General features: G+C 38.1%; 1 protein-coding gene across 1 annotated transcript in view; it reads left to right on the top strand.

Moving 5' to 3' along the window:
* The window catches only part of LOC122802170 (X-linked retinitis pigmentosa GTPase regulator-like), a gene marked incomplete at its 5' end in the record, with an annotated part of 1,226,514 nt that overhangs the window by 822,377 nt on the left and 377,161 nt on the right, over window positions 1–26,976 (top strand). The window contains one exon of the mRNA XM_044071841.1: window positions 13,045–13,203. Within this exon, the coding sequence (XP_043927776.1) occupies window positions 13,045–13,203 (159 nt within the window). The remainder of the gene's footprint in view (window positions 1–13,044; window positions 13,204–26,976) is intronic.

Here is a 26,976-nt window from a genome sequence, read left to right as displayed (position 1 = left end):
CCCTACTTAAATATACCAACTCTGAGATCGCACCACAGTGGAGGAGGTAGCGAAGCCGTGGAAACAGCCCACCAAATTCTTTCCCTGGGAAAGAATTTGATGTTCCGCTGCTTCGATATTGTCAGTCTTCAAACTTTCAAGTTCTAGGTTTTGGTGTTCAAACTTTTCAGCGTTCGATGTTTAGATATACACCCAAGAATCTGCATATTGTTTCTGGACTTAACTCAGATGCTACAATTGGGCATGTGAGGATGGAATGGTTTAGAAGGTTAAAGATTTTACTTAGGTTGGTAAAAGTTGCATCTCTAAGGATACCTTTGTCCATATAAAGAGTATTTCATATGTAAATCTCCATATTGCTGTGTCCTGCTTGGAAGCTATATTTGTGAAACAGCAATTTGTGGTGGTGGATGTTATCAATAACTAGTGGAGTATAAGTCAATTATCAAAGGTGGGGAAGATGAAGTGTTGGTGAGTTTAGCTCATTTGGGTAAGGGTTTGACAAAGGCTGATTTCCATAAATTTGGCATAATGTTTTGTGTGAGGTACAGGTTGTAGATATCAAAGAATGGTAGAGAGAGAGTCTCTAAATGATAGTCTAGAGGTGTGTATATTGTCTGTACCTCTTGGGGTACCTAGTGGAATTTGTTTTGAGGAGTGGAAGAAGGTTTTTTTTCTTTAACATGAAGTTGAAAGGAGAGATGAATTATTGGGGAGATCGTACATCATCCAGAGAGTGAGGATTTTTGCTCAGTATAATTTGGAAAGTAGTGATTTTTTTAAGGAAGACTGCAAAGGTCAAGGTAGAGCAGGGCATATTTGATGATGAATGTGTTTCTTGCTCTGTTAGGTTATTAGCTTTTTTACAGAAAAGTTTAGGTCTGCCGAGACTCAAGATTGTGTGTGTGTGTGTGTGTGTGTGTGTGTGTGTGTGTGTGTGTGTGTGTGTGTGTGAGAGAAATGCCCCAGTTAAATACACCTGGTGGCTAGATAGAACTCAGGAGATATACCTGGTGTCTAGACTCAAACCCTCTACCTTGGGACCATGTAGCAAGAACTTGAATTCCCTATCCACCACCACTTGTAAAATTGTTGCCTCATATTGTGGTTTTCTGGATTTTGAATAATAATAGGCATTTGAATTTCAGACTTCATATTCTTCAGAAAGTACATGGTAACACAAAATCTTTTTTTCTAGCAATTTTGTGTTTATAAGATCAATATTTGAAATTTGTCCCTATTTTTGAGGCTATATTCCCCCATTATTTGCTTTCTCCAAGCTTTTTGTGCTAAGACGTTGAGAGCTATGGTGAGAACCAAATTCACTGAATATGTTTGGGAGCTGTATTTCCCCATTATTGGCTTTGTCTAGGTGTTTTCTGCTAAGAGGTTGATAGCGATGGTGAGAATTGAATTCAGTAAATGATAGCCATTTAAGTTTCAATCTACCTGTCTTTCAAGATACAAGTGATTTGGCATAGTGATATGTTGCTGTGACTGTAATGCACAGGGTCCAGGATTCAAGATGTTCATAGGTTCATACTAGGTTATCTGCCCTAGGGCATTTATAAGCCTAGCCAGAGTGTGTTTGCCTTTCGCCACCCATTTTAAATGAATTTTGCTATGCTCTTTTTCGAGGTTAGTATACTGTGCCTCTGTCTAACAGTGACACAGAAGTGATACCCGGGGTAAACCTACTATCTCCCATCCACTCATCAAGATTCCTCTTAAAGAGAGTCAATGAGGGACTCTGCCTAACCTGGACTGGGATTTTATTCCAGAGTGAAGGGAGCTTCTGGGTGAAATGCATGGTGGTAACACAGCATTTTATTCTGGCAACTTTCCAAGATTGCGCAAGCAATGTTTAAAATGTGTCCCTAGTTTTTCTGCTTTTGTCCCTCCCCCAATAAATTTTGGCTTTTTCCAGATTTCTTATGCTTCAACGTTGAGAGTGGATTTTTCAAGGAGCTGAGCAATTGAAGAGAAGTTTAATGCTGCATATGTTGAGTCTGCTTGTATTGTTAATAGCACAACAAGTAGTGTACTTGCTTTTGCTGCAAAAGGTTGTGGGTTCTACTCCCACAGTGTATAGATGCATTGCTGATACTGTACTGTGTTGTACTTTTAAAGGGGGTGGATGCTACAGTCCTGCGAATATCCTCTTTGGTAGAGATAGTAACAATTAATGTGTTATTAATTTGCCATCTATTCCCTATTCCAGTATTACTAGCTTATCTTTTTTATTGTAAAATAGGCAATTTATTCAATAGCAACAGGCACTTTAATTGTAGATGAAACAATGAAATATTAAAGTTGTTTGCTAGCAGCAACCTCTTCATTAGTTACAGAGCTCTTTAATGTGGAATTATTTAGATGACTTTTACTTCTAAAGAGATTGTGCATAGTTACTGTCACTGGTGGATTGTAGACGTTTGAGTATACTTTTATGATGGAAATGTTCTGAACTGGGCAGTTTTGTCATTATTAGTGCATGCATTTTGTTTCATTGTTTACTGGAAAAATGCACAAAACAAATTTAAAATGCCCTCTAACAGCTGTATTGTATTATACGAGGAATATACTTTAATGCAATCAGGAAGGTGTATCAAAGAACACATGTATTATCTGACACCGGGCAGATGTATTTTCTTTGAATGTGAGTTTCAATGCTGTTTCAATGAATGTGAGATTCAAGGGCAGAAAAGTTTTAATGCTAAGCCTATTTTCATTGTGAGACTGCATTGCTTTGTTTAGCAGATGTCTATTAGTGTTTGTGCTGTAAAATGTAAAATAAAACTTTTAAATGAAATCTAAATCATCGTAGAAGTAAAGCAGTAAGTGCATTACAGTGTTTAAGATAAATGGGGCAAAATAGCCAAGTAATGGGACATTGGAATAGCTGCACGGGGGAGGCCCAATTCGACCATGATTTTGTGAGGGGGAAGGGCGGCAAACTCAGACAACCCCGGCTGAACTATACCTCTTAACTGTCCAGATTTTTGCAGAATGAATAGATTTTTGCTTCTTATTTTTGGTTTGTTCTTCATAAAATGTGTGGTTTTCTGACAAATCATTTAGGAATTAAGTCACTAAATAATGACAGACATTGAGTTTCAGACTTCATACTCTTCAGAAAAATACATGCTAAAGCAAAACCTGTTGTCAACTGACAAAGTTTATACAAGAGCAATTTGTAGTACTATTTGTATGTTCCCCCAATATATTTGGCCTTGTCCAGATTTTCTGCGTTGAGGATGAGAGGTATGTGCAAATAAATCACTTTATATAATTAGGTATATCCAAACCTCTAAACTGTCTGTGATTTTGGCTCAAAATGTTGCTCTCCCCCTAATAATCCCTCTGCAAAATGGCAAATTTGGAAGAAAACGTGGAGGGTTTACAATTAATAAATAACTGTAATGATCAGTTATAGATTACTTTTAATTTCAGAAATGCATGTAGATTCTCTTATTTTGTCAAGTTAACAGTACTAATATTAAAAAGTGTCCCTTCTTTGACAGGTTCCCAGCTGTATTGTGTGGCTGTTTTATATTTTTGCATCACATTTTTGGTCCGTTTTTCATAAAATTGTGTTTTTTCTGGCAAATTAGTGGCAAATCATTAAAGACTGAAGTTAAAAAATAATGACAGACATTTGAGTTTTAGATTTCATACCCTTCAGAAAATTCATACTAATGCAAGACCTACTATTCTATTATCTTTCTACGTTTATAAGAGCAATATTTAAAAATTGTCCTTATGTGTGGGACTTTGTCCCACTTCTGTTTATAGCTTTGTCCAGATTTTTTGCTCTGAGGCTGAGAGGTATGACAAATGTGTCAGTGCCATCACCGTCAGCCAGAGACATTTCAAATTGTGAAATACTTGTTGCACCCCACTCCCCCATGTAGTGACTCTGGATGTGTCCAAGCAAGGCAAGGAGCAGTTGTGCAGTGTAAGTGTGCAGAGTATCCCCCCATCCAATGTAGACATAAGTACTACAGTGGCTTTTCATCTGTTCTTGATTTTGCAGACTGTCCTGGTTTTCTGTCATATTTTTATACTGTCGATTTATTCAGAAAATGCATGCTGTTGCAGTGCTTGTTGCTCTGTGTTTAAGTAGCAATGCTTTAATGACCATCAAGTAAACTTGCATGAGACTGTAAGATGCAAGGAAGCTTTAATAAGCATACTGTTAAAGAATTACCAACAATGAAAGCCTTTTTGTTGTTGCCATGCAGAGAATATTTACTTAACTAGGTAGCGTATAAGCCTTAGTTATTGAAATGCATATGACAGTATTTGTAATAAAAGACAGGATTACAGTATTTTCAGAAGCTCATTACATTTATTGGAGACTGGCAGTCATCTTTGCAGGCTTTACCCGTAACTAAACAAAATGCCAATCTGTCATGTGTGGTCCATAACCTGTGCAGTAATCCTTTAAGCAATTTATCTTGAGCTTGTTTCTTGGTTGCTGTTCATTTTTTACTTTGACCATGTTTTCCCCATGAAACAAGTAGATTTTATTAGGTAGCAGGTCTTTTTTGGATAAAAAACATTTTTACAAATGGGGATATTGCTACTTTCAGCATGTTACTTGGTACTTTTATAAAGCTTAATATAAATTATAATTAAAACTGCAGTGCAAGGAGAAGTGGTTTGCGTTGAGTGCTGCTTGTTTTTTTATACTTGATTTTGACTGGCATTCCAGTAATGTTTTTAAAAAGTAATGTATTTTTTCATGCCTCATAACCCTTTTGTTGCCATCTAGATATTAAGTAAGCTGTCATGTAGCCAATGCATTGAATTTTTTTTCTTTTACAATTCATTTTGTCTTGATTGGACTCTCATAATGACAGTTTGGCAATGGCACCCAGGGCAGCATATTTAATTAAAGTCCCAGTTTTTGCTGTTTTTAGCATAACCCGTCCCCTTTCTAGTTGGCCACACCCCTTCCCGTTGGCCCAACCCATTCAGCTGTCTCCTGCAGCCCCCCTTTGATTTGAAGTCACCAGCCATCACTGTTTAGATTTCAGTTTGGCAGAATTATTTAGCAACAAATTAACCTTTATAACCCCATGAGCACTGTATATCAATGGTGGTAAAACCTGTCTTGAAGTAACAACAATTTCTTTAGGAACACAAAAAATGTTTAGTATGTTCAGTTCCCTTGGAGTTTTTTTTTTACAATCTGAAGCAATTGTTGTTCCTGAATATATGTTGTGAATAATTTCCTTACTAACGCTGTTGAATCAATATTATTCCAGTCTGTTTCTGGTACATTTAAGTCCTCAGCTAATATTATTCTTCCCTCCTATGTTTCATGCAAGAAATATATGACTTCCTGTAGGTCACCTGCACTTGATTTTGGTGGTCTGTACACTCCAACAATTGTTGGATGTTCCAGGTTTGTCTTTATTGTTACAGTTACACAGTGTATAGTATTGGTGTTATCACCGAACATGTAATAATCACAGGCCTCATTTTACTATCTTTAATCCCTATCATAACACCTCCACCTGATTTTTTGTTAGAATGTCTGTTACAGTAAAAACATTTATACCCTGACAGAACTGGTTTCCAGTCATTGTTCTTTAACCATGATTCACAAACAATAACAACATAAATCTTGTGGGAACGTAGCAAATTTTCTAATAAAAAAAAATTATTATTAGTGCTCCTAGCATTAACAATCAGCAGAGATGCTTCAAGTGTTGCATATCTGTGAACTGTTAAATTTTCGACCTGGCAAAAATCCTGCCTAGTGTTTGTCAAATATTGCAAAATATCTGCTGCAAAAATTCTCTTCCCTGATCTTGACAAATGCACGCCATCCTGTATGAACAAATGTGTGCCCAAAACTAGGCTTGGAAGCTCTCCACATTTCCATTTTTTAAAACAGGACATTTTTCCATGTAGGTATTTACCCAAAAAGTCTTTTCATTCACAGTGACCTATTTCTATAGGCAATTTGTGAAAAATATGTCCCAACACCAATACAAGCTGTACTAAGACGGCTGTCAGTTCCCTGCTAACAGTCAGAGAATCCTTGCAGATGACATCATTTGTACCAAAATGAATAAAAACGGTTCCATACTTCCTTACATTAAGGCGGTCCAGGCTTGTCTCACATCTTCTATTTTTGCTCCTGGCAAGCATAAGATTATTCGATGTTCATTATCTTTTCAGCAAATATAAGTATCAGTTCCTCTAATAATTGTATCTCCAATTACAAGAATGTCTTTGCTGGCCAGCTCATTGAAGAATCTTCAGCTTCTAATACAATAATATCTGCTCTATCAGTTATTATGAAGGATAGAACTTCATCACTATTAGTCTTATTAATCCCACTGTTTTCATTGTGTATTAAATTCTCATCCAGCTGGTGGTGTAAATCCGCAGCTTGAGCCATGTTGTCAACATCTGTCTTTCTCTTCTTTTTTCTTATAATAATGTTCTTCAATCCTTCCATGTTCAGTTTTGATTTCTTCCTTTTCACCTTACCTTGCCTCTTTTTTCTACCTTCTCTGTTGGAAAATTATGCCTTTTTCAGTAGACTGAAGGTTTTCTGATAGAAAAATGTCATCATTCCCTGTAACCTGTGTGGTACTTAACAAAGCAGTGTCCATTTTACTAAGTCTTCTCTTTACTGTACCGTCATTAATCAATTTCTTTTTCTTCCTTGTTATTTGTTGTGAACTTCTTCCTTTCTTTTTTTCTTTGATTCCTTGTAAACAGACTGGATCCTCAGCTTGCTGAATACTTGCATCTAGAGTTCCAAAGTTGTCAAGGGCATCATCTTGTTTCGTAGGGGTTGAAGATCTTTGCAGACAATAGATGCATCATTTCCTAAATGTGTTCTATTTGTTCTATGCCTAACATTATTTAGTTCATCAGTCCAGTCATTAATATATGAAACAACAGTTCTGCAAGCCTTGCCAATTCCACAAGTGCAATCCTCATCATTAAGTCTAGATTTACTTCTAACAATGGTAAGCAAATCATCCAACTTTTGACACGAGGAACACAGGTCATCAGTGTAATCAGCTGTTACCTTTAAATATGCATAGTATTTATTACACTGTACAAGATATTTGTGCATTAGCAAATCGTTAATTGCATACTCATTTAAGGAATCCATATTCAGTTTCAAATGAATAAAATATTGCCAAAGAAAAGAATAATAAAAATCAGTAACCACAGAATTCAAAGAGAACTTAAATCAACTTCTATGGCAAAAAAATTACACCAGCAATATACAACTAAATTATAAAGTAAGAACAGTAAAGTTGTTCTGACCATACAAGTTCTGCAAGCCAGACAAAAGTTGCAGTTCCTTGACGTTGCGAGCAGTAAGTCACAAACCAGGGTAGGATTGTTTAGAAATGCTCAGATATATAAGCAGTAAACACCAGTGTACAAATTTAGTGCTTTTGCTTTTATTCACTAACCATGCTCCTTGAATGTGGTATGAGACTCAAGTATATCAGCGGAAGTTGTCTTTTAGATTGCATTTGGTTTCTCAAACTACTTTTTAAATATAGATTACTGTAAACGCAACAGTATTTCACATATTTCCACACCTTTTTCTTGTACAGCTTTGTTTCACCTCCAGCAGTTAGGGTTGTGGCAAACTCTTTCTTGAGTCAAGTTTTGAGATTGGTGTGAACCAACATATTTTTTAATAAGCACACAGAAGCATACATCTATTCTATTCTTGGGTCTTCTTTTAGTGCCTGGTGTATTTCAGTCCATTAAAAGCTGCAACATATCTCCAATATCTTTCAACTCATTTCCAAACTTTGTGAGTTTCTTTATTTGCTCAGACATTTTCAGTAGTAAAAAGATCTTTTACTCTTTCCATACACCTGACAATCCTTAGGTGTAATTTGAGTATCTTTTGCCACGTTGACTGCCTTTGTATCGGAATAATCTTCCTCCTTATGAGGATTCTGATGCTGAAGAATCTATCCCCTCAGCTTCTCCTCCTGAGGATTATTCTCTTGGGGAAGCACTGCATACCATGAGGAAGCATTTCCACTGGGAGAGCCAAGATTACTCAGAATCTTAGAAAAGGCTCAGAGACTTTCTTTTACTGCCTCAGCACAGGCCCCTGGCTATTCCACCTGTGCTAGACATTGTAGATGATGTTTTTTCAGAGTCCAGTCTGACTCCAAACTCCTTACCTCCAGCTCCTGTTAAGCCAGACAGATACTACGGCGTCACAGACTCCCACAAATTTCTTTTTAAAAACTCTGCTGCTGACCCAGAAACTATCTCTCAGGGTCTCAAGGGGGTCAAGGCTTCCACTGCAAAAAACCCTACCCTCTCTGACAGAGATTCCAGGGCACTGGAGAGATGGGGAAAAAAGATATACACATCCGCTACCTTGGCTATAAGGGCTTTAAATTGTCAGTTTCATATGCTTAAATATCAGCAATACATTATGTCACTGCTTAAACATAAAATGTTGACAAACTCTGAATGTGCAGAAAATAAAGAAATGCAGGATTTATTGCATGCAGCTGAACAAGTTGGAAAGCATACTTTACAATGTGGTTTTGATTCTTTGGAGGCCTCCTGCAGAGCCGCTGTTACGGGTTCTGTCATTAGGAGGCATGCTTGGTTAAAGGAACAGAATCTGCCTGATCATGTTAAAGCAAAATTATTAGATGCTCCATTACAGCATGATACCTTGTTTGGTGTTAAAGCAGAAGAGGTTTTGAAGAAAATGGAGGACAAAGCCAAATCTATGCAGACAGTCAAGGATTTCTTACAGGTACAGCCTTCAAGATTTAGTAGTCACTGGCCTACAAAGAATTGGTCCTTTCCAGTGTCAGACAGGCCACAAAGAGGCAGATACAGACGCCCTAGAGGCAGATCCCAGCCCCAAGGCTCATACAGTTCTAAACAATGGGGTGGTTCTACCTCCAAAAGCGGAGAAGACAAATCACAGCCATACAGAAAGCAGTCCCAATGTCTTCCCCTTGCCAGCGCCAAGCACTTATCTTCTGTCAGCTCCTTTAGAGGGAAAACTAGCACTTTTTTTCTCAAAATTGGCACCTAATCACCCAGGACAAATGGGTCTTGAACATAGTGTCACAAGGCTACAGGTTCCACTTTTACACCATGCCAAGGGCAAATAGTATGCCGGACCTGCCAAAACATCAATGGGCAGAGGCACAAAAACAAGTTTCATCCCTCATGGACATGAAGGCCATTCAGCAAGTACCACAACAAGAGCAGGGGCAAGGATTTTACTCACGACTTTCCTTGGTGCCCAGAAAGGACAAAGCATGGAGGCCAATACTGGAACTATCTATTCTAAACACATACCTGGATATTCCAAAATTCAGAATGTTGACTTTGCAGCAGCTTCTGCCCATGCTGGGCAAGAAAGCTTGGCTTGTAACTTTAGACCTAAAAGAGGCATACCTGCATGTTCCAGTCAGACAATCATGCAGAAGATACCTCAGATTCACAGCTGGCTGAAGCACTACCAATTCTCTGCACTGCCCTTTGGCTTATCTACTGCGCCCAGGGTCTTCACAAAATGCCTGGCACCAGTGATTGCTTTTTGCAGACAAAGAGGAATACAAATATATCCTTACTTGGATGACTGCCTTATTCAAGCAGAGAAAAAGGACACACTACTACAGCATCTGGCGTTTGTAAAAAGATTGTTAACATGCCTAGAGTACACAGTAAACAAAAATAAATCAAAACTTGTACCCTCTCAAGAGATAATATTCCTGGGTGCAAGCTTAAATACGACTGCCCAGATGGCTTATCTCATGCCATACAAACAAAGGCAACTGACTACTTATTTCAAAAAGTTGGCAACAAACACCCAGGTAACTGCAAGAAAAATTCTGCAGGCTTTGGGCTTCATGGCATCCTGCATTCTGCTAATTCCATATGCAAGACTGCATATGAGGAAACTACAATGGTATCTAAAAAGTGTTTGGACTCAACATTGCCACAGCCTGGAAACAATAGTTACACTCATTCCATGCCTGCAACAGGGGTTTCGATGGTGGGCGAAGGCCGGTCACCACAACAAGGGGCAGCCATTCACCATACTCCCAGCCAGGCAGACATTGACAACAGATGCATCGGATTACGCCTGGGGGGCCCACATGGCTGGAAGATGTATTCAGAGCTCATGGTCCACAATCCAAATGTGTCTACATATCAACCAAAAAGAGATGCTAGCTGTTCAAAATGCCCTGACAGCCTTCAAGGACCTAATTCATCCGGGACAACTGCTGATAAGGACGGACAATACTACAGTCATGTGGTACATAAACAAGCAGGGCTGAACACATTCCTACCCCCTTTGCAGACTAGCCATGACTTTATGGGACACAGCATTGACTTACCAGGTACATCTGCAAGCACAATTCCTTCCAGGAAGGATAAATACTCTGGCAGATGAACTAAGCAGAAACCCCATGGATCTCCACAAGTGGAAATTGGATCCATGAGTCTTCAGCATGATAACAAAGAATTGGGGATGCCCGGACATAGATCTGTTTGCCTCCCCTCACAACTGCCAACTACAGAGATTCTGCACAAGGACTTATCACAAGCAAGCATGGAAAGTGGATGCTCTATCTTTCAGCTGAAAAAACCTAACAGTATATGCCTTTCCTCCGCTGCCTCTCCTACCCAAGGTACTCCTAAAGGTCAGACAAGAGAAGGCAAAAATGATACTGATTGCCCCAGACTGGCACCGCCAGCACTGGTACCCAATCCTCAGGAACTTGACTCAATGCCCAGCATGGGCATTACCTCACATTCCTCACTTACTGACCCAACAAAACAATCAGATCCTGCACAGCCAACTCAGGACCTTAAATCTGGCAGCATGACGGATAATGTAACTCTTCAAAACACATCTCTCTCTAAAGCGGTGATGGATGTTATCTTGGAGGCCAGGAGGCCTAGTACCAGAAAACCTTATGCAGAAAAATAGAAGAGATTCTGTGCTTGGAACCAGGAACAATGAATTAACATGACTGTTCCAAATATCCCTCAGATTTTACAATACTTAACTGAGATGCTGGACAAAGGCCTATCCTTTTCATCAATTAAGATTCATGCCTGTGCCATTTCAGCTCATTGCAATACAGAGCCACCTATTTTTTTCTCATCCTTTATTAAGGCAGTACCTCAGAGGAGCCAGAAACGTACGGCATCCTAGGAGATAATCGGTTCCTGCATGGGACCTCAATTATGTCTTGGAAAAACTCACTCTGCCTCCTTTCGAGCCAGCCGCTACAGCTGACATAAATTTTTTATCATGGAAAACAGCTCTGCTCCTAGCAATAACCTCTGCAAGACGAGTCTCAGAGCTACAAGTACTCATGGCTGTGGAACCTTTTATCATTTTTCATCCAGATAGGGTTTCTCTAAGGACAAACCCCACATTTATGCCTAAAGTAGTGTCCAGTGTGGCCCTCAACCAAACTATTCATTTGCCTACCTTTTATCCAAACCCGTAGAATAAGGGTGAGAAACTTCTGCATTCTTTGGACATACACAGACAACTGCGCTTCTACTTGGACAGAACCAAAGCTTTCAGAAAGACTGAGCAATTACCGGTAGCATATGCTGCAGGATCACAAGGAAAGGCTATCTCACAGCAGACTATTTCCAACTGGATAGGTCACTGCATTCGTTTATGCTATTCTCAACATGGCAAATCAGTGCCTAAGGACATTAGGCCACATTCAACCAGAGCAGCAGCCACTTCAGCACCCTTCTTCAGAGGAGTGCCAACCAAAGACATTTTAGAGGCTGCAACTTGGAGTTTAGTGCACACCTTTACAAAGCACTACCACTTACCACTCTACTCCAAATCCAGGGCAGGCTTTGCCACTGCAGTCCTGCAGGGCCTCATAGCCACTCCTAATTCTATTTAGCTCCAGCCTCCCAACCTTAGCTTTGGGATTCAACCCAGTTGTAATGACTGCAACAGTGAAACACGATGAACATAGTACAGTTGTGTACCTACCATAAATGTAGATGTTCGAGTGTATTCACTGTTGCAGTCCAGGTTACCCAGCCACCATCCCCCTTTTTCTTTGCTGTACCATTTCTGTACTTCTCTATTCTATACAACCTATGTGGTGTATTTGCTTGTAGATGAAGGAAACTCGTTACTTGTGGCATGCATACTTTATAGACATATTTTTAGCCTACCCTTCTGGGGCACCTGACATCTGGGGCAAGAAAAACTGAAGAAAATGGTGTTGGCTGCATCTTTTATACCCCTGGCGCACTGACATCAGGGAGGAGGCAACACCAACCGACGCCGGACCTAGACTTTGGAATTCAGGCCGACTGTGGGTAGCCTGCCAGCAGGATAACCCAATTGTAAATGACTGCAACAGTGAATACACTCGAACATCTACATTTATGGTAGGTACACAACTGTACTTTTTCCATAGTACTGGTTATCAGTGACCATATCTGTTTCAGTTTTTGCATCAATTAAGTTTTGACAGTCATTTTGTGTTCTAGAAGTACTTTGAATTAAAGATCTAGGCTGTTTAGAAGCTAGACCTATTTTGTACATACCTGGTAATCTCTCTGTTGCAACACAAATTAAGTGAATGAAGCAACTTTTTTCCAAAATAGTAAAAGTGTAAAACAGACTATGTGTGAATTAATGTAAAATCTGTTTGCCATATCTTTCCAAAAACTCATTGTGTTAATTTAAATGATTTATTAAAGTAAATAAGAGTATAATGTATATAGTGGTTGTGTTGCTTCTTAAATCATTCAGGGAATGAATAACACTAAGTAATTTTAAGTGAATTAATCATTCTGTATTTAAAATCTGTTACAGTATATATGTGTACAGTGATTGATGTATGTATATTGTTGTGTTTACCATGTAACTAAATTAGATTCTTTTTTGTTATGTAGTAAGGGGTCTCATAGTCCACTCCACCTAATAAACATGTAGCGGCACTCGATCTTTAGAATCTCATGCTTGTTCATTTCTATTTTCTTTTCTTTTTGTGTGTGTAGGAGATGGTCGTTTGTATACCTTTGGTGAGTCTGACAATGGAAAATTGGGATTGCTACCTGAGCAGTTGTCTGAAACCAAGATTCCACAGTGTGTTCCAGGAATTGCAGGAAAGGTTGTCCAGGTTGCCTGTGGTGGAGGCCATACTGCAGTACTTACAGGTTTGTGTAGTACATATGGTGGGTCTACAGTTACTTTTTTCCACAGCCTTAAGTATTGCAAACCTATTAGTACACTCAGAGCCACATGAACGAGGAATAAAATGATAAATTCAAAAATGTGTCAGGAAAAAATTTAAAAATATGCTTCCTTGTATAGTGTAGTACATTTCTAGTATTAGCTCTGTTTGTATTATACTATTGTCTCACTTTCTTTTTCTGTGTGTTTTTTTTTTTTGTATTAACTGCACTAACGTAGAACCAATGCCAAGAAAAGTGGTCATTGTTTGCTTGTAATTATGAAGATATGCATTACCTCCATATGCATATTAATATTTGCAAAACGAGGAATCACGTAAAACCTTAGATGATGTTGAAGAAAACTATTTATATTTGCACTGTGAGTTGTAATATTTTTTTATAAACAACTTTATTGAATTATTGAATTGTCACTTGTGTCATAGACATACTTTTTATATATATATATATATATGGAGAGAGAGAGAGAGAGAAAAGAAAGCAAACCATATTACCTTGTACTCAGTTACAAATGTTATACATCATATATATTCTTTTGTACAGTATAATCAATCAAACATTACATAATTTGGTCAATTCCTGCCTTCCCTTAAACCTCATTCCTTCTCCAAAACATGTTTTGCATGTGTTATCCCTACAATTTCCATTTTTTCCTATGTAATTTGCTCTAACCTTTTTACAAGGGCCCATTGTCAGTTCTTTTATCTCTGTTACAGTGTTCACTAATTCAAATATGGTTGGTTTAGACTTTTCTAGTAATTGCTTTTTTGGCAGCTACCCCCATGTACATTTCTCTTTGCCTCTGCTCTGTCAATCCATGATAGACAAGGCAGTCTATAGCCTGCAGTCCAAAAGTCTTCTTGGCCTTTTCCTATTCTGTTACCTTTCCTGTCTAAACCAAAGGAAAATGGCACAACAAAGAAACCAAAAACTGAAAAAAGCACCAAAACTGCTGGAGAAAACTGGATAAAAGTGATTTATTCAATAATCCACAAAAGTCACACCGACCACATCAACATTAACGCCTTTAAATAAAACTGCGTTTTCATCCTAATACACTGACTTCTTCAGATAACCTCTGACTAAAATATTGAACCTTTTATACATTAATTGAATACAAAATAACCAATCACACAAGTTCACGAATTAAGGAATTAATTTACAGAAATTCTTTAAAAAAAGCAAGCACCTCTGTTAAGTCAATAATAATGTAAAGTATAAAGCACATAAATTAATACACATAATTTATTATCTAACCCTTCCATAAATTAATAAAATTCAATATAAAGTTCAAACTTGAATTTTGTAATAACACTTTTAAATAAAAATTCAAATTCATCATAAATAAATAGATGAAATAACATATGTATATGTAAAATTTCTTAAAAAATAAATAAGAATAGCCTGCCGTCTACTGGTTATATTATAAATTACATATTAAAAGTTTATAATTTTCCTGCTTTTAATTTTAAAAGTGGTACAATAGAAATAAATTCATTAAGACCTGGGGGGGGGTGGCATCAAGGAAAATTTGCCACCATAGCTCTCTAAATTTCAAATTCTCTTCCCACAACCCACCCCTCACATCCTTCTTAACTTGTTCTAGGACCATAAAATAAAATTTAGCATTAGGACAGACTTTGGTATGCTTATATAAAACATTTGTTTCTTTTTTTATAGAAATTTCATATTTATGTTCATAAATCCTCCTTTTTAATATTCTCTCCATTTTCCCCACATAGAAAGAATTACATTCTGAGCATAATCCTAAATAAACCACTCCCTTGGTCTCACAGTTAAAATAGTCATTACTAATGATCCACCTTTGTCTACTTTCTAAAAAAAATTTTTCAGTATCAATAATATTGCCACATTGTGCACAATGCCCACATTTGAATGTGCCCTTTCTATTCCTCGTGGATTTACTAGGGTCTTTATATTCCAACAATTTCTTAAAGGAATGTGAATTCTTATACACAACCTTACAACTAACTCCATTAATTAGTTCCAGGTCAGTTAAACTAATAAACTTGGTCCATTCCTTTTCAACAACCTTTTTTGTAATGTTATTGTTAAAAGCATTATATTCAAGAACTAGAGCTTGCCTATAATCAGGTTGATTAACAACAGGGGGATTAGAAATATCCGGGGAGTCATAACCTACATTAATAGAGGCTCTATTTCCAAGGATGGGTTTGAATTTACCTTGTCTCCCATCCAATACTTCCTTCTTAATTTTATTAATAAATTACTGGGGGTACCCTCTCTCTGAAAACATTTTACTTAATAAAATACATTTGTCTGTAAAATCAGCTTCCAGGGTGGTCATACGGCTTCCTCTGACAAATTGTCCCTTCACAATATTCTTTTTACAGTAATGTGGATGTGCACTTTGATAGTGCAAAAAGGAATTACAAAACGTAGGTTTTCTAAATATTGTAGATTCAAATCTATCACTCCCCTTATAAATTTCCACATCCAAAAACTGTAACTTCTCAGGGGAAACATTGAAAGTAAATTTTAGAAATTTAGTTGTTTCTCCCAAATATACCTTAAATTCTTCCAATTTCCTAATACCCCCTGTCCACAAAATTACTATGTCATCCAGGAATCTTCGGTATAATTTCCAACATGACCAAAAACTGGATTCAAGAATGTATAACTCCTCCCACCTAGACAAAACCAAATTGGCATAGGTGGGAGCATAGGCTGCCCCCATTGCAACACCCCTAACTTGCTTATAAAACTCCCCACAAAAATTTAGAAAGTTATACTTAAGGACCATATCCATTAGTGATACACAAACAACTTTATCATTGTGTGATAATGTGTCATTTTGAAACACGGTCTCCTCAAACATTTCCATCCCTTCCAAATGGGGGATGCTAGAAAACAAATCAATAATATCAATAGTAACAAACAACAAATTATCACAGAAAAACTCTTCAGTAATGGCTTCAAGAAAATCCCAAGAGTCTTTTAAAATAGATTCTTTCTTGATCCAGGAATCTTTTAACTTATTATCAACAAACTTAGCTAGGCTGTGTGTTTTCGAGCCACTAGCTGAGACAATAGGTCTTAGGGGGGGATCACTTTCATTTTTGTGGATCTTCGGGATCCCAAAAATGGGGGGGACTCTAGGTTTGTCAGTTTTTAAGAAATCACATTTTTTATCATATAACCCTTCATATAACATATCTTTTAAACAAATATCAATCATATTATATGCAATGTTTACTTCATTAATTGACACGTTGGTATATCCTTCTTCGTTCATTAAAATTTCATTCATTTTTCCTTCATATATAATACTATCCATTATAACTACCCCTCCCCCTTTGTCAGGTTTCATAATTCTAATATTGTAGTTGTCTCTCAAAATCTGTAAAATATCCCTTTCTTTGTTACTCAAATTGGGCCTAAACCCTACTTTCTTAAACTTGCTTCTTAATTCTTTTTCCATTACATTTTCTAAAGTTTTTAATTGTGGATGTAGGGGTGGGTTAAAAATGGTTCTCCTCCTCAAGTGTTGGTTAACTACATCCCCCTCAGAAGGTAATAATAAGCTTAAGTTGATTTTGCTTAAAAAAAAGCTTTATATCTAGCAGGGACTGTGTAAGTTCTCCCTTTTTGTAGGGTATAAACTTAAAACCTTTCGAAAGCAGGCTAAAATGTTATTTTTTCCAATGATATATTACTAAAATTGTAAATGCTAAAATCATTAAAAGTGTGTTTAACACCACAGACCAAAATATCACTACAATTAAATTGATTATTGGGGGGGGGGTACACCATTTAGTATTTCCCCCTCCCCCTTCTCCCCCCTCCATGGAAAATTTCTTTCTTGATACCCAGGTTTATTCATTAATCTCTCAGATCTACGGGGGGTGGGGGATTCTTCATAAGAAGGTCTCCCTTCTTGAAAAAGATTGTCATCCTCAAAACCCACCTGATTGTCCTGAACATTATTATTCCCATAAAGGTTTTTCAAGAAACCTGTAACCCTAGGTTTAGGGTAAACTGTACCATTTTTGTATTCTTCGGTAGCACGTTCTAATTTCTTGAATTTCCTTTGAATAATTTCCATACACTTGCCATCAATCTCTCCCCTAATATTAAAATATTTATCATTCTCTTCCTTAATGGTAAAAATTAAATCATCTTTTATACACTGGTCAAGCTCTGTTATTTCGTTCTGTAAAACAACCTGGTTCCTACTGTTTTCCTTAATAATAAGTTTCAACATGTCTAAACCACAATTATTAAACAGCTCAATTAACTCTTTATGAAAAACAGACCCATTAAGAACATTATTGGGATATTTAAAAACCCTTAGTCCTTTAGGGACTATTCCCTTACAAAAACATTCATTAAGATATTAATTTTCAATCTCTAAAGTGCACATCCACATTACTGTAAAAAGAATATTGTGAAGGGACAATTTGTCAGAGGAAGCCGTATGACCACCCTGGAAGCTGATTTTACGGACGAATGTATTTTATTAAGTAAAATGTTTTCAGAGAGAGGGTACCCCCAGGAATTTATTAATAAAATTAAGAAGGAAGTATTGAATGGGAGACGAGGTAAATTCAAACCCATCCTTGGAAATAGGGCCTCTATTAATGTAGGTTATGACTCCCCGGATATTTCTAATCCCCCTGTTGTTAATAAACCTGACTATAGGCAAGCTCTAGTTCTTGAATATAATGCCTTTAACAATAACATTACAAAAAAGGTTGTTGAAAAGGAATGGACCAAATTTATTAGTTTGACTGACCTGGAACTAATTAATGGAGTTAGTTGTAAGGTTGTATATAAGAATTCACATTCCTTTAAGAAATTGTTGGAATATAAAGACCCTTGTAAATCCATGAGGAATAGAAAGGGCACATTCAAATGTGGGCATTGTGCACAATGTGGCAATATTATTGATACTGAAAAACATTTTTTTAGAAAGTAGACAATGGTGGATCATTAGTAATGACTATTTTAATTGTGAGACCAAGGGAGTGGTTTATTTAGGATTATGCTCAGAATGTAATTCTTTCTATGTGGGGAAAATGGAGAGAATATTAAAAAGGAGGATTTATGAGCATAAATATGAAATTTCTATAAAAAAAGAAACAAATGCTTTATATAAGCATACCACAGTCTGTCCTAATGCTAAATTTTATTTTGTGGTCCTAGAACAAGTTAAGAAGGATGTGATGGGTGGGTTGTGGGAAGAGAATTTGGAATTTAGAGAGCTATGGTGGCAAATTTTCCTTGATGCCACTACCCCCCGGGTCTTAATGAATTTATTTCTAATGTACCACTTTTAAAATTAAAAGCAGGAAAATTATAAACTTTTAATATGTAATTTGTAATATAACCAGTAGATGGCAGGCTATTCTTATTTATTTTTTAAGAAATTTTACATATACATATGTTATTTCATCTATTTATTTATGATGAATTTGAATTTTTATTTAAAAGTGTTACTACAAAATTCGAGTTTGAACTTTATATTGAATTTTATTAATTTATGGAAGGATTAGATAATAAATTATGTGTATTAATTTATGTGCTTTATACTGAACATTATTATTGACTTAACAGAGGTGCTTGCTTTTTTAAAGAATTTCTGTAAATGAATTCCTTAATTCATGAACTTGTGTGATTGGTTATTTTGTATTCAATTAATGTATAAAAGGTTCAATATTTTAGTCAGAGGTTATCTGAAGAAGTCAGTGTATTAGGACGAAAACGCAGTTTTATTTAAAGGCGTTAATGTTGATGTGGTTGGTGTGACTTTTGTGGATTATTGAATAAATCACTTTTATCCAGTTTTCTCCAGCAGTTTTGGCGCTTTTTTCAGTTTTTGGTACCTTTCCTGTCTAATTATTTGTTCCCAATACCTTGGCTCCTTTGCTAGTTTTCTCCAGTAAATTCCAGCCCCCTCTTGCCTATTTGCTATACCCATAATTTCAGTCATCTCTATAAGCAGAGTATCTTCTCCATTTCCAGTACTTTCTGCTACTTTATGAATATAATGTTCTGTATGACTGCTATTCTCCTTAAGGATCTGCATCCAAAATCCCACTCTGTCCTTATTTCTTGAATTTTATCTCTGCATCATTATCTTTCCAATTTGAATTGTAGCTTTCTGTTTGTGTTATGTATAAGACCCTTAACTGCATAGCACAAAATATCCCTTCTACTCAGGTAATCCTAAACCACCTTGTTCTATTGGAAGAATCAACTTAACCAACTTGATTCATGCCCTCCTCCCCTCCCAGATAAAATCCTTCAGCTCTTTGTTAATTACTATCCACAACATCTTCTCTGGTTGGCAAGAAATATGCCTGACCTGTGTATAAAACTGAAGGGATTAAACATTTCTGCTGCTTGAATTTTTTCTATACATGCCCATAGACAAGAGCTTCCAGCTTCTCGGTTTTGTATTATCTTTTGTTTTGCCTCTTCCCACATATCCTTAGCTGCCATAACAGAATCCTTTTTAACCCATGGTCCTAAGTACTTCATTGTATTATGTCCTCATAAATATGGATATTGCTGAATCAGTTCATATGTGGGTGCATAATTTACCCTTTGTTTTATCTTCAGTAATATTTTATCCCCCCCCCCCCCAAAAAAAAAAACTGTTTCAGAATGTTTCACAATACTGAGATGACCTTTTCTGGCTTTATCAAGTACAAAATAATATCACTTGCAAATAAAGCCACCTTTTCTTGATTAGCATTTCATTTATGTATCTGAATTTCTGAGTCCCTTATTTTCTTTGCTAGTGGTTCTAAATATAATGCAAATGAAGGGAAAGACTGCATGGTTCCTCTGTTCTAACAGCTTGTCAGAGGAACCCTCCCTCATATATCCTCCTAATTAACATTATTATTGAATCAGGGAATGCAAATGCTTCCATTGGCCTACTCAGAAACCCAGCTTACTCTGTCGAATGCTTTCTCTGCATCAAGATCCATCAAAATACCACCAGTATTTTCTTATGTTCTGCTTCCGTGTGATCACCTTTATTCTGCTAATGTTGTCAAATGCTCGCCTTACCCTACAAAAAAACACATTGATTCATATCTGTCAGTTTTGGCAATGCCTTTGCCATTCATTTAGCCATTATAGACTTAAACACTATAATCATGGTTTAAACTTGAAATGGGCTTGTATGAATCTGAATCTGATAGGCTTTTACTGTCTTTAGGTATTACAGCCACCACAGCTTTTTACAGGATGTTGGTGGGTCCTTTTCTTTTAAATACTGTTAAAACTTTCCAGATGTTTATCACTTTCTTCCCTCCAGGCTTCCAGATTTCCATACAAATGCCACCTTTTCTTTGAGAATTTCCTGCAGGTTGGTTATACATCACCACGTTTATCCCATCTCCTGCTATCTTAACTGTTAATTGTTGAGTCTCACCTTTTTATTTTATTTTATGCATTTATTTATTTAACATTTGTTGACTGAGATAGTGTGACTGGGCAAGTGTCCTTTTTTCAGAGGATGCCAGGGGGAGAAAAGCTCCACATTACAATTAAGCAGAAATTACAGAAATTAACTTACTATACAGTAATACAATACAAATTACTGGGCTGTAGATGAGGGCAAAAAAAATGTACAGTAGAGTAAATTAGCAGTTGTTCTTTTAGATACAAGTAAAAAAATGAGTAAGAATTACATTTAGTGTAACATATTTATCTTGAAACAGGTAGTGACAATAAGCTAGCAGACAGAAAATGACACAGGAATAGTCCTCTTTGGAGAACTGGGCTTTTCAGATACTTATGTTTAGCAGCAATATTGTGTGAGGATGTTAAGTATGAGGCAGTTGCAAGTGGGATAAAGGCATTCTGTTACCAGACGTTGGGAAGTGAAGAGAGTGGTTAGACATAGGTGACTGGTAATCCATTTGTTAGGTGGTTAGTGTTAGAGAGTTAAGGAGAGCAAAGGGAGGGATAGGAAATGAGAGTAAGGAGAGAGAAGAGCGTAATATGGGAGAGAGGGAAGGGCTCAGGTGGAGTGATTGCAGAGACATGATTGGGTGCTGTTTAGGTAATTTTTAAGAGTTTTTTTGAATTCATAGACATGCAAAATGTTTGTGAGTGCCAGAGGGAGCTTGTTCCATGATAGAGTGAGAAGGTAGCTATAGAGATTTTGTCTAACAGATGTTTTAGGCTTGTGAATCTGTACGAGACATTGATCAGAGCTTATGAGGGATCGAGCGGGTGTTGTAGAGGGAAACCAGAGAGGATAGGTTAGGGCAGGAGGAGGGTTTGTTCAAGATGGTATGGATGATAAGATTTTGTGTAAAATAAGAGTTGGTTAGGAAATTCATGTCAGTTTAGAGTGTTCAGAGTGTTACAGTGGTGTAATTTTAAGGGCAAATTAGCTGCAAATCTTGCTACTTTGTTGTAGGTAGTTTTGAGTTTGGAGAGTAGTGAGGACTGTAGGTTAGTTAAGATTTGAGAGCCATAGAATAGGTGAGAGAGAAGATAAGCTTGGGGTAGTCAAATTCTGGAGTTTGGTGTGAGGAATCTTTTATTTCTATAGAAAAGAACAAGCTTTTGGTAGGTTTTCTTGACACAGTGTTGTACATGGAGGTCATATTTAAGTTGGTTGTCTATGATTACTCCAAGGAGTCTGGTGTGGGTATTGGCTGTTACAGTGGTGTTGTTAAGGCAGTTGATGGAGGAGGAGGATTTAATATGGTAGAGGGATTGGCATATTTAAGTCTTCCAAAAATATGTTAATTTGTACTTTTTTGTGATTTCCATGCTTCTCTGCTTTATACAAATTTTCATAAAATGTCAAAGTCTCCAATATCTCGACAGGATCTCTGGTTATTTTTCTTGTTATCGGCTGCCTAAGTTTAGCAGCAACCCCTTCTACTTTTGTTGCCTAAGCTGTTGTGCTAAAAATTTTTGTGCTGTGGATTTTTTTTATCAAAAAATCAGTTGCCTAACAGCAATCTAGGTACTCTTATAGTCTGTTTAGCATTCTGCAGTTGCGCCTCTTGTTCTGTGAGATTCCTCTTATTCTGCAATACCTTAATCTTTGCCAGACCATCTAAATAATTCTTGTTACTTCTTAACCATATCTCTTTTTTCTTTTATTTATACCCTATTTTTAAACCCCACTTTCATTTTATCCCACTCGCTAGCTAAAACTATCTTTCCTAATAACTTCCAAATAATTTCCAGTATCCATTCCTTAAATTTGCCTTTTTAACAGTTAGGTGAGAAAGTGCCAGTGTCTCATTTTTACTTTATTAACATACATTTTTATTTTAGTTATTATTGGCACATGATCTGAAAAGTAATATGCATGGGTGCCAGTGCTCTCAAGTGCACATTCCTGTGAAATAATTTATGTTTAGTCTGGCCCAATTACTGTGCCTTGGAGAGTAATACATAATTTCTCTCCCAAGTTCCTACTATTGAAGTCACATCTTCCAGACAAAATATTTTAATAAATTTCATCAGAAATCTACCCTCTTTTGTTATGTTTTCACTTCTAGACCCCCAATACATCCTCAGTGTTGCAAATCAAATTCCAGTCCTTACCTATAAGTAATATTTCCTGCTGAAAGCTGAATATTTTTTCCAAAATTTTCTTAAGCTCCATAATAGCTGATCTGATGTTGTCCTTTTCATTCATTCCTCAACTGATGGGGTCAGATCTGAGACTCTGATCCGACTACAGCTTCTACCAGATCTTCGGATCCAGAACTCTCAAACTCCTCCCTTTACCTGTAATGCCCATCCAACTTAACATATCTCAGAATTTGTTTGCCATCATTCAGTTTCAGATGAGGATCCTGTTGCTCTCAAGCTTTGGGAGTTAATTTCAAACTTTCACTTTGATGAGCTACCTTTCAGGAAAACTTTATTCTTATAGCTAATCTTACTTTCTCCTATCTCCCTTGCCAGTTTTCTAATGCCTTTTAGCAAGTTCCTGTTTTTTAGCTACTGACTTGGCAGTACTTCTCTAACGTACCATCATTGGTACTCTTATTTTGAAACTTATACATCTGATGTTGTCCTTTTCATTCCTCCTCACTAATGGGTCTCAGATCTGATACTGGATCTTACTCGGCTGCTTTCCAAGACTTAGGATTTGAGTCCCGAGCTCCTTCCTCTACCCATGATGCACTATACCTTCCTCAACTCCCCAGATCTCATTTGCTGAGAGTCGTTCCAGCCTTGAGTTAGTAGTATTGGGTTTTTTTGGTCATATAAGTGTGAAATTCCTTTTATTAACAGTCGTTAGTGTCTAATTCTTTATTTTTTCTCTGTTTTCACCTCCCACTTTATAGTTGTCAAAGCATCAGGGACTTTAGACTTCCTTTTCTTCTTTCATGCCATTGGCACTTTCCTACAATAAAAAAAAAATATTTTACTTGCTAAGTGTTTCTTTGTAGTTCACATAGTTCTTATTCTAACAGTAGTTGGCTTTTGCTTTATTGCCCTGTGAGTGTTGGTGTGACTAGTGTTAATAATGTCGGAGAAACCAACTGGGTTCAAGAGATGTACTTTTTGTGGACACAAGATCCCTAACACAAGAAGTGCGTCTGTTTCCTGGGCCCAGAACATTTGGATGCGATGTGTGTGGCTTTCAATCACTGAGCTTTAGCTGACCACAGAAACAAGCTCATTTTAAAGGGCTTGTTGCCTATGTCCTCCACTTCTGGGGCTCAAATCCCCCTTAAGCATGCTGGCACCAAACTCTCCTGCTCAGCTTCCTGTGGGCTGTTGGAGCATGGCAGGAGAATGGCTAAGGTCTCGGATCAGTCAGCATCTGATACAAGCACCTTCCATAAATCTTTGGATCTGAAGACTTCTTCAGATCAGTCAATTTCTGCTCCTAAGCTTTCAAGGCAAGCATCTAATCCAAAAGATCTGTTGGAACTGTCTTTCTGTGCTCTGAGCACCTCTTAGATCTTGGATCCTATTGTCATATTAGGATTCGTGTTCCCGGCACCTCCTCCTTGGATCCCAGGGCTTTGGATCCGGTGGTTAGGAGCCTGTCATCAACCTTCCCGGTGGAACCAGTATCCCCAGCTGGTGGAACTGGTATCCCCAGATCTTCCCTTGTAGGTCCTTCAAACTCCTTCCAAGTCAAGATATGCATCCCCGGCCTCTTGCAGGTCTTCCCAAAGCTTCACCAAGCCGATATGGACAGAATGATGCTGAAGTTCCTCAGGGCACAGATCCAGATGGGGATATTGCCGTCTCCGTCCTATCTTGGATTTGTGAGTGCTCCTCCTTCTTCCATACAGACTCCTTTTCTGTTTCAACCCCTGACTTTGGAATCTCAGGAGCTTGGGTACCTGAGATACTCTGTGTCGGATCCGAGGAAACTTCCTTCCTTGACTTCAGCAGTATCCCTTACTAGCACTGCTGCATTTTTGTCAGACCAGAGTGGGTCTTGGTTCAAAGATGTCGGTGCCAACTGTAGGGGGTTGACTTTGGCTCCGACTTTGTTGGCTCCATCTCTCACCCTTGGGGCATTGGTCTTTGACAGCTGTGGTGTGGTTCTGTTAGGAGGCCTCGGATCTGTCGGTAGGTCTGCTGTCTCCCCTCCAGTAACTTTGGTTCTGAGTGAGAGAGAGGGGGCTTTCTCAGGCCTGTTGGACTTCCTGGCAGCAGAAAGGGATTTTTCTAGGTTTACAGAGTTGTCTCCTCACACCCAGGGTTTGTCCCTTCCTTGATTGGCTCAGAGCACTGAGCACTTCATTCCTATCCTAGGACAGCCTGTACTGAGGAGCCTGCAGACTACTTCCCCTCAGGGAATCCCCCCATCTTCTGATATCTCCCCAGAGCACCCCACGGAGGAGTTCCCTTGAAAGAAAAAGTGTAAAAGGAGGCACATAGACTCCCCTATGAAGTCTTTCACAGAGGACACCAATTTTGATGATGAAGAAGGATCTCCCCAATCACCACCTCAGGATGTCTCCTTTGGACACATCCTAGAACTCCTCCAGCAGAAAGGTGGATGGTCTGCTCAACCTCCTTTTTCCAAGGAATATGTCTTCTTGCAGGCTTTCAGGATGGATCCTTATATATTCTTGTGACTCCCCTGGCAGATGAGCTGATTTGACATAGTCTCCTGCTGGTCCTTGAAGGAACCAGATATGGCTGAGCCTATCCCCAAATGTCCCAATAGGTTCCTAAGTCCACTGTCTGATCATATGCATTGGAGTGAAGGATTCCTGTAGATTCGTTTGTCATTTCAGCAGCCGCTAAGAAGAAGCTAGCAGTGCAGAGATCCACTGTCCATCTGCCTAACAAGGAGTCTAGAGCATTGGACAGACATGGAATGTGCATTTACACCCAGCTGCCTTCTCACTGAGGTCATTGAACTACTTGGTGCACTTCATCTGTCTGCAGAGAGACCTGATTAAGGAATTATCCAACTCTCTTGCTGAGACCATGTCCGAGGAGGACTTGAAAAAGGTTTCTCCCCAACTGGCTACTCTTTCTTCCCTCGCTAATTCCTTGATAACGTTGATTTCACATGTAGCGGAAGGTACCTCAGATAGCCATCAGGAGACATGCCTGGATGTGACATTGTGACTTTGCATACCCTTCAAGGAGTCATTCATTAATGCCTCCTTTGATGGCTCCTCCTTCTTTGGACCTTCTGTGAAAGACGCACTAACCCACAGCGAGCAAGAAGGAAAGACCTTGTCTGCCATGGGGATCACATTTTCTACTCCTCAGAGGGCCTTCTCCAGGAACCACTGAGGAGGTAACTAAACTTGGTTGAGGAAGTTGCAATGCTCTTTTCAAGACCCACATGTAAATACTTAATCCAGAGGCAGGGGGGAGGTTTCAGTGGTAGGCACCACCCCAGAGATGGAGGGGGCGAGCCCACAGAATCGGGGCTCAAGGGAACTTTTCCTTGATAGGCCCTTTCAGCACTCCTGTCCCTCTCTGGAGGCAGTCAGGGGTCATCTATCCCTGCACCTAGATGTCTGGAAAAGTATAACAAACAATACCTGGGTGATAAACATTATAGCCAGAGGCTATTACATTCCCTTTTCCCTAACTCCTCCAGGTCCTGGGAAGAAACTCCCTGACATTCCACCCAGTCAGAGGGAGTACACACATAGACACATTCAAAACTTTGACAAAAAGTAGTCAACCAAGAGGTCATGACCGAACAAAGTGGATTTGGCACTTATTCTCACTTATTTTAGTGCTGAAAAAGACAGGGGACCTGAGACCTATTCTGAATCTCAGCATCTTCAATCATTTCATCAAGAAGTCAAAATTCTGAATGGTTATTGTTCAGTCCATCTTGCCACTTTTATGCAAGGATGATTGGATGTGCTCCATGGATCTTCAGGAAGCATACTATCATATCAAGATCAAAATGCATTCCAGAAGTCATTTGCAATTTTGCTGGGAGCCATTCATTACCATTTCAGGGTGCTTCCCTTTGAACTCACCACAACTCCCTGGGTGTTAACCAAATGTTTGACAGTTGTAGCTTCTCACCTGAGGCTAAAGGGACTCGATGTATTTCCATATCTAGAGAATTGGCTCCTTACTGTACTGACAAGGCATCTTCTGATACAATCATGGAACTATCTAGTGAGAATCTTCAACCACCTGGGCTTTACGATAGACCTAGCAAACTTGAACTTGACACCTGTAGTTCATAAGAATGCAAGTGGATTCAATGACACAAGTGGCATCCTTACCAATACATCTCATTTTATC

The sequence above is a fragment of the Protopterus annectens genome, chromosome 5.part0, assembly GCF_019279795.1.
Source record: "Protopterus annectens isolate FY-2018-M chromosome 5.part0, PAN1.0, whole genome shotgun sequence".
Classification (NCBI taxonomy): Eukaryota; Metazoa; Chordata; order Ceratodontiformes; family Protopteridae; genus Protopterus; species Protopterus annectens.
Note: the sequence above shows the minus strand (reverse complement) of the source record. Positions and strands in the feature narration are given on the sequence as shown.